At 33.2% G+C, this 9,313-nt stretch overlaps 1 protein-coding gene across 1 annotated transcript; it reads left to right on the top strand.

Annotated features, from left to right (window-relative positions):
• Positions 1–4,985: 4,985 nt before the first annotated feature.
• Positions 4,986–6,307, top strand: LOC111878312 (50S ribosomal protein L18, chloroplastic). Its single transcript, XM_023874825.3, has 3 exons — positions 4,986–5,252; positions 5,755–5,916; positions 6,012–6,307. The coding sequence occupies exons 1-3, from the start codon at positions 5,052–5,054 to the stop codon at positions 6,159–6,161; spliced, it is 513 nt and encodes a 170-aa protein (XP_023730593.1). The 5' UTR covers positions 4,986–5,051; the 3' UTR covers positions 6,162–6,307.
• Positions 6,308–9,313: the final 3,006 nt, after the last annotated feature.

Genomic DNA, 9,313 nt, shown 5'->3' with positions numbered 1-9,313 from the left:
CGGTTGGTGTAATTCTTGAAGTTGTCCCATCGTCTGGAATTTCCATCACCAATCGAGTTGAAGTATGATTGACAATAGAAGATGCGCATGGAAGAAGTCCTAGTAGAGTCTAGGAAAATTTTTATGATTAATTGGACACATTCGTATGTGTTAAATTGTTTGGTGATTTTAGGACTTGGGGACTGCGAGACAATACTTGGGACGAGTATGAGTAGGTGTGAATAGTAGTAGAGATCTATACTACTAGAAGCACAGGACTCACGCTTGGATCAGGGAAAGTCACAAGGTTACCAAGAAACTAGTAATTGATTCCGTTTTATTCATGTATGTCATTACCATTGTTTCGGTAATGACTAGTAAGAGGGTTGTTATTCTGACCCTAGCGGTCATGACAAATTGAGTCCGACTGCAATGAGTTTGTTACGTGGTTCCGAGAACCGAGTTTGATGTAGCATCTGACTTAAGTCAGAAGATTGAAATAAATGCGATCGATAGCATCGTGCTCGTTGTTAAAGAAGTTAGTAGCTAGAAATGCTACATGCTAAAATGTGATTATATCACATTAGAATATGAAGGAAGGTATAATCCATTTTGGAATTTGACTCTAAGAGACTTGAGTCTAAGCGTTGCATCATACGATGAGAGGTCATTAGAACATGACCCATCGGTTTGTTACAATAGATAAAGAAAATTACTTATCCTAAAAAGAAGAAGGAGTCATAATAAGGATTTATTTTGTAAACGCGAAGGTTACAATTGAAAGTACAACATAGTACGAAGAGCAGATGTAGGATTGAGCACTACTTGCTATCGAGAAGTCCAAGAGTTGGATACTCTTTCGAGGAAATATAGAACTTACGGTTATTGCCTAGGATGAAGAAATAACGTGTGGAATCATTATGTAAGCCCTATTTCGTTGATGATTCCGGGACGTAATCATCCTAAGGGGAAGATAATTGTAACGCCCGTAGATCAGGGTTAGTCAATTTAGAGACGATAAGCATAAAAAATGACTTTTTGATAGAAGATTATTTAGAATGAATAATCTTAACTAAGTTGTAGTATATGTTACAAGGATTCCGTACATATAAAGAACGCCGAAATCCGAGTTATAACGAAGAAGTTATGACCTGTCGAAGTTTCACGACAGAACCGACACGACACAGCGCGACGTAAAAAGTGAATTTATGTTAGAGCGATATTTAGCCTTAGAAATCTAAATAAAAGTCATAGAAAATGTTAAACCGTAAGCGTGCATAAAAAGAACGTCCAAATCCGACGGAGTCTAAACGTAAGTTGTAGAGTGTAGTCTTACCTACGCGTGGATATAAAGAACGTCGAAAATGGAGTTCGTATGAGGAAGATATGAATTTTTGACGTTTATTAAATATTTTCGATATTAAATTTAATTATAAATTTTCGATATTATCCATGGGGGGAGTCACCGGGCTTATCCAGATTACGCCCATCGTAATTCGAAGTTCCAGACCCTATAAAAGAGAGTCGAGTGCAGCCGATTCATTTGCTCATTTCTCTTCTTTCTCTCGCGTTTTTACATCGTTTTTCGTGCAAGAATTATCCCGAAGCCCCGGTATCATTCCCGAGCCCCGAAGCAAGTCTCGAGGCCCCGAAGATCCCGAGAAGTGCGATTCCCGAGCCGAAGCTCTGCCCGCGAGAAGCCGATTTTTGTGAAGATCTTCCAGATCTACCGAAGAATATTACTTTTACAAGCCGTAGTGTTGTCCGATCATCTTCTGATCAAGTGAGTGTGTAGTTACTTTCTTCTAACGCATAAATATTAAGTATTTACTATGAAATACGTGTTATGTGTTTATATATTGGTCTTGATTTGAAGGGGGTACCTAATCTCTTTCAAATGCACGATTTTATACAAGTATCGATTTAACGTACTAAGTATATGTGTTATGTGAGTGTATCAATGTTATCTTCTAATCTCATAGATATGATTTATTCTCTATGAAATATGTGTTATGTTTATGTGCCTCGTGTTAGTTGTCTTAGGGACGTAAAGTGAGAATAACGGGAATGAGTAATTGGGTTATTATTGGTTGATGAAATTAAATTAATTATTTATTGTGGGTTGAAAACCCTATATGCTCACCAGGCTCCCAAGTCTGACCCACTCAGTTTTCTTTGCATTACATGTAATGACACAAGAGTATAAGTTGGTGGACTTGACGAGAGATTTTGGAATATAGATCAGTAGTTAGAAATAACTGTTGTAAGGTCTATTTTATACTGTTTATGCTTTTGGTCTGTATCGGAACATGACATCCCGAAGTTTTATTATTTAATGAAAATACGTTCTCTTTGAGAATCGTTTTGATTAATTTTATCATATTTTGTTTGGGAACAAATTCCGCAACTCTTTAATTCAAAGGATTACTCTGAAATCATTTTAAAAACATAAATTAACCCGGTTTTTTCTGGCCGTGAAATTGGGGATGTCACATTAATTACCACTAACTTTATATAATAAAATAAGAGTTTTGTTCTTACTTTGCATTTAATGTTCTATTAAATGCTTAGTTGGTTAAGTAATAATAAATGAGTATTTTGGTAAAAATGTAATTTATTTTTAGAAGTGGATTATTATTTTGGGAAAAACCAAAAAGGAAAGATAGACTATAATTTTGAGACAGAGAGAGTATTTTGAAAATGTATTTTCATATCTCAATAAATAAGAATTAGAGTCCTCACAAGGTAAAAGGGTACGGGTAGAGAAATCATTTGGTGATGATTTATGTACTTAGATGGTTGGGAGAAAACCAAACAGAAATCTTTTGTGGTCAACTTGTTGACTAACTCTCTGCTTAAACCTTTGTAAGCGAAAAAAAATGTTTCTATAAAAAAATTGCATCACTTAATTCTAATATTCTATGAATTGTATATGATTTTTCCAAAATCATGTCCTCTAGCTGGAAAACGCCAACTACAGGCCCGGTCCTGACGGTGGGCAACCCGGGCGACGGCCCAGGGCCCATGACTATAAGGGGCCCAAATTTTCTAAAATATATAGTATATACATGTATATAAAAATTAATTTTATGTATATGTCATCTATGGGCCCAATTATTGTTTTTTATATTAATAGTGAATTTTGTGAAGATTGTAATGGTGTGTTTATTTTCGAATTAATTTTATTATATTAATGATTTTGGAGGGCCTATTTTTTATTTTTGCCCTGGGCCCATTATATGTTTGGACCGCCAACTAACAAACTATTTGCAGTTAGAACTTAGAACCTAATTTGGATTTTAAATATGGTAAACCTTAAAACTTGTAAAATTCAGATAGAATAATTTACATGTTTGGTTTTGAATCTTAACACCATTGTTCTAAACTTCGCAATTATTTTGGTCCATCTCCTTACACTCTATTATCATCTACATTAAGATCCTCTCATATACAAGTCACGCAACGTCATGTTAGTTATTTGGCCCCCATTCGCACATCCCTTGACCCTTATCCCCACCCCTTTCTCCATTCACTCTATTTTTTGTTGCACCCATAAAAACACAACAAACATAAAAATATGTGATGTTGTTTCTTAGTTATGATATGTATTGTTATCAATCATCTATTTGTTTGAATGCTTGACTGAGATTTTGTATCACAGGTTGTATGGTTATTTATCTATTTATATGACTTTATAAATGAATTTCTTGATTTTGATCCCATATATGGTTATCGGTCTCATCGTTGTGATAACATGCATTAGAATTACAAAAAACTTTATAAAGAAGCCTTGTATATTTATAAAAAAAAAAAAATTGTGGTTCTAAATGGAGGTTGACGCTTTTATAACGAATTTGATGCGATTTGAGGGAAGGTGTTCAAAATATTCATGTAAAACATGTTGGGATGGGAGCTACATATATTAAACTAAAAGGTGGAAGATACGTTAGCGGTTAGGTTTCCTAGGATTTATGCATGGATTTGAATCAAGATTATTGTGTTGCTGAAAAGTGGGTTGGTGAAAGGTGTTCTTTTTCTTGACATCGTCCTTTTCGTGAAGGAGATGGTATGGCTGCTCAATTGGAGAAACTTATGGAGTTATTGAATCAAGTGAATTTTAGTAATTGTCCAGATAAATAGGAGTGGTTAATTGGCACGTATGGGAGTTTTGAAGTTTACAATACCAGCAAACATATTGATTGTATTATGTTGCAGAAAGATTTAATCCAAACTAGATGGTGTAGATTAGTTCCTATAAAGCTTAATGTGCTCTTTTAGCGAGTCCTTCGTGACAGGCTTCCTGCTAGAGAAAATTTGGTGAAAAGAAGTATTGATTTTCATTCTATGTTATTGTCCTATGTGCTCAGAGTGAAGATTGTTGTCATATGTTTGTGAAATATGATATAGCTAATCAGATTTGGGATAAGGTTCTTAAGTGGTTGGATCTTCGGTTTCCATTGTTTAATGATGTGTTGGAGTTGTTTTTATGGATTGATTCGTTGAGATTAAAGAATGAAAAAATGAAAGTTGTAGAGGTTATTTGTATCACGGCTATATGGGTGTTACGGCAATATTGAAACAATCTCGTGTTTCAATTGTTCAAGATGTGGAAGAGCCATATATTTGAAAGTGTCATTATTCATTCTTTCAATTGGTTTTTAATAGGAGTAGTAGCTATAAAATTTATTGGTTCCAATGGATGAAAAATTCTCTTTGTGTACGACTCTTTGTAATTACATTTTCTCACTAGTTTCTTGTGGTTTTTTATAAAACCAAGCTGTTAAAAAAACTTGTTTGAATATAATCAAATCTGTTTAACCGAAAAAAAAAACCTGTCGGGCTCCTATAAAAATCAAATATTATGGTTTGAAGTTTAAAGGATACAATATGTCATGTAAATATACAATTTATGGTTTTATTTAAAAAAGAGAAAAGTCAAGGGACCATTTTGCTAAAAGATCGGTGCTTTGTCTATCTGCTCAATAAAACGTTATCTTCGTCTGTTGAGCAGGTGTTATAGAGAAAGAAGAAGAAGAAGGAAGAAGAAGAGGCGTTTGTGGAGGAAGGCAACAATGTCATCGATTTCGCTATCATTTCTACAGAGCACTTGCTCCTATTCTAATCTTCATCAGCAACAGAAGCTCTTCGTTCAAACGCCATTGATAGCATCATCATCGTCGTCTCAGCCGAGAAGAACCTCTCTGGTTGTAGAAGCCAAGGCCAGAACTCGTCAAGATAACAGACAAGCTCGCCATGCTCGTCTCCGTAAGAAGGTCAATTTTATCCACTTTCTAGCCCTAGTTCCTCCAGGTCTATACTATTGTCCCAATTTTTATCCTTTAGTAGTTACTAATTAGCTTAGATTTTTCGCTTACTATTAGTCTATCTTAAATCAAACAGAAAGTTCGTGTTCCAGGTATCCCTAATTGTATAATTTGTTGTAATCTCCAATATCTTCATCCACTTTTGTGTGTATCTCATAGAATCTGTTTGAAGTATAAACGATGCTCATTTTGGCATCCAATGTCAAACCCTAACTCTTTAAGTTCAACTAATTTCCGCCTTAATGATAAACACACGTAACAAAGAAGAAGAAATGAACAATTGTTCATTTGTTCTAACCAAACTTGTAAGAACTCAAATTGTTTCATATTATTTGTTGACGCCTTCCATTGTTTGAACCAGATGAAGTACTTTTATGGAGGAACTGTTATTTCCCAATTCCCATTGCAGCCATTTTTACTAGGCCCTTTTCTTTTGTTGTTGTTTTTGTAGGTGGAAGGGACACCAGAAAGACCAAGATTATGTGTGTTTCGATCCAACAAACATCTATACGTTCAGGTGATTGATGATACCAAAATGCATACTCTTGCATCAGCTTCAACAATGCAGAAACCACTCTCTGAGGAGTTTGATTACACCTCTGGTCCCACCATTGTAAGTATATCATTTTCAACAAAACTTATCCTTTTTTTAACATGGATCATAAAAGCTGTGAGAGTTGAGATTATTGAGTTTTTATTTGGTGTCAGGATGTGGCTAAAAAAGTAGGGGAAGCAATTGCAAAATCATGCATTGAGAAAGGGATCACAGCTGTGGCATTTGATAGAGGTGGTTATCCTTATCATGGACGTGTTCAGGCGCTTGCTGATGCAGCCAGAGAACATGGTCTTCAGTTCTAGTAATCTTGTTAACTGATCTTGTATTGTTCTTGTTATTTTTCAAGATTTTTAATCTTTTTTGTCCATCTCCCAACAAGATTTATTGTTCAAATATGCCAAAGTTGCATATATTTGTTATTAGTGTTAAATCTTCCATCTATTCTCAACTTGTGTTTCTTTTGTTTACTGATATATACATGGAAACTGCTAACAAAACTTGTTGCTCAACATTCAAAATAAAATAAATTTAACTAATTGTTATTTATACCTTAATGTGGCATCAGTTTGTAAGACTACCATTAGTTACATTACTATGAAAAAAAATCAAATGTGTTAAGTTATAATTAATGGATACAAGAAACAAATGATGCAATTATATTTGATAGAGGTCGAAAGCAAGGTCATGAGTAGGTTAATACCAAACAACGAGAGGCCTAAAGTCAAGAGGATAAAACCCAAAAAGGGTAAAATGGTCAAAAACACAAAAAAAATCTACCAACCAGCAACCTTGAAAGCAAAATGCACCAGAAAACTGAAAATGGATGTAACGAAAACACCAATTAACCTGCACCAAAACAAACAGCCCCACACCAAAATCGCCGAGCTCGGGTAAAATGGTCAAGGTGTAGCATAAAACTCCCACCAACAATTACAAAATAACCATCAACTAACAGCAAAAACAAGACCAGAAATAAGCTCATCCATAATGCCAACAGCTCCATGAACACTGGAGATGATGATTAAGAAAATGCCCACACAGGGGCAAGCCCAAAATCAGGGGCAAAAACGTAAGAGAGGCAAAATGTCAAAAAATATGAAAATTCTATTATTTATGGCATTAAATTATTGTGAAAAATAATATACGAATTCGGTTCCAATTACGGGTTTCTGGTTATTTCTGGTCTAATATATGAATCTTGTTCCAATTAGCAATTTCTGGTTCCAATCGGTTCCATACCCACTATACCCAATTCGATGCCTGGAACCAAACAGGAACTGGTTACTGTATACCGGTCCAGTTCTCGGTTCTTATAATCCTTCAATTCCAGGTCCGGTTTTGGACCCACTTTCATTCATATACAACCATATTGATCCAACATGTTAACTAATCAGCGTGTATATATTTGTGAAAACTTAAGAAGTACATATGCAAATTAGGTTAATTTTTTGTGTGATCTAAGGGTTTCATTGATAACAATTAGCAATAGGCAAATTAATTATATTCAGTGTTGCAGAAATCGGTATTGGCGACCAATTAATCGTTTGGTGGCCTTGAACTGATTACGATTAGGTTGTTTGGCGGAAATTTGTCAAAATTGGTCAAACTCGGTATGGCGGTCATAGGCTGGAAATATTGAAATAAATTCAAAATTTTTAATTTTCAAATATTACATCAAAATTTGAAGTTTTTAAATTTTATAATACTTTACTAAAACTTTCAAATTTTTAAAATTTAAAATTTTCAAGTACTTATTTTTTTAGGATATATTAACTTTTTAAATAATTTAGGGTCCCCAATTAATCTTCACCTAATCCGATTAATCGTTTTACGTTAGTGGACCGCTGAGTGATTTTTACAACCTTGATTAAATTAAATAGTGGAGACTATAGTATATTACAGATCACCATAAAGTTGAGTGTTACAGTTACCTTGATGGGTAACGGGGTCCAATGTGCTCTCTCTCTCGCTCTGAGTGAGCTAGTCAAAAGAGTTGCTAGAGAGAGGTAAAACACCTAGGCTAAGCCTTTTGGCAAGAAGTGTACTAATTTTGTATAAATGTTTAAAAATGGTCAAATGATGATAAAACACCTCCCATATTGGTATTTTGTTAATTAGCTTCAAAATCTTCTTTTATAAAATTTATAAACAGTTAATGTAGTTATTTGTTAATATAATATAAAAAAAATTCTAGAAAAAAAAAAACCCTAGAAATTCAACATCTTATACTCCAATGGAAAATTTTGATATAATTATGATTTAAAAAACGTTTGTATGTTAGATACTTTAAGAATCAAAATCTCTACAACTAGATTTCTCATTTTAATATAATTTACGCTTTTCCATTTTTTATGTTAATTGTATATGCACTTATAAACAATAAAAATATGTTTTTATTTATTTTAGGAAAAATGACTTAATAAGATAATATATTTTTTATTTTGTACATATTTAATCATTGATTTTTTTGTGCACATTTGACCATTTAACTTATTTTTTTTCTTTATGTTTTGTCTTTAATGTTTTTGTACATATTTAGTCTTTATGACCAGTTTCTTTAGGTTTTGTTCACAACATTTTACATGGGACAATCATTAATGAAATGTTTTCATATTTGGCGTGTCTTTCATTTATATCAGTAACTTAATTCACGAATCGGTCAAATAATGTTGGTGCCTTATCTATATAGCAAAAGAACACCTTGGAAAAAAGTTGCATCTATCTCTATAGCAGACAACGAGTTTTTTTGTGATTGCTTCTTCCCAACTCGAATTTGCACTTCCAAGACAAAGAATCTCGTTGTCTGCTATGAAGATAGATAAAACTAAAGTCGAAGACATCTTCTGCTTGGAGAAAAATAAGACACCAACATTATTTAACCAATTAGTGAATTAGGCCACTGATATAATAGAGGAACGAGCCACGTGTGAGAACATCTCATTAATGATTGTCCCATGTAGAATGTCGTGAAGAAAACTTAAAGAAACCAATCATAACTGATTAATAATTTTGAGTTTTTATTATGAATGTTTAATTAATTTTGTAACATTACATCATCACCAACATCACAAAATGGTGTTCACATGAGAGAGAGAGAGAGAGAGAGAATTTCTCTCCTTTTTAATGTCTTGTAAGACTATCCCATTCACAATCAAAACCAACCCAACTATCCATTAAAAAATAATCTCTTTCCTTTTAATATACACAACCCAACTAAACCCAATTTTTTACACCCATCAATAACCAAACCCAAACAAAACATTTATATTATTTAGAATTAAGTTATTATATTATACAAACTATATATCATGTTTTTTTTCAATTTATAACTCAATTTTAACTATTTTTAAGATTATATAGATAATATAAAATTTTTATTAAATTTTTTTTAAAAAATATATCAATATTGATCTGTATTTATAGACAAAATTATTTTACGTATTTTAGTGTATTT

This window comes from Lactuca sativa, chromosome 5, assembly GCF_002870075.4.
Source record: "Lactuca sativa cultivar Salinas chromosome 5, Lsat_Salinas_v11, whole genome shotgun sequence".
Lineage (NCBI taxonomy): Eukaryota > Viridiplantae > Streptophyta > Magnoliopsida > Asterales > Asteraceae > Lactuca > Lactuca sativa.
The sequence above is the reverse complement of the archived record's forward strand: the minus strand, read 5'-3'. Positions and strand labels throughout refer to the sequence as shown.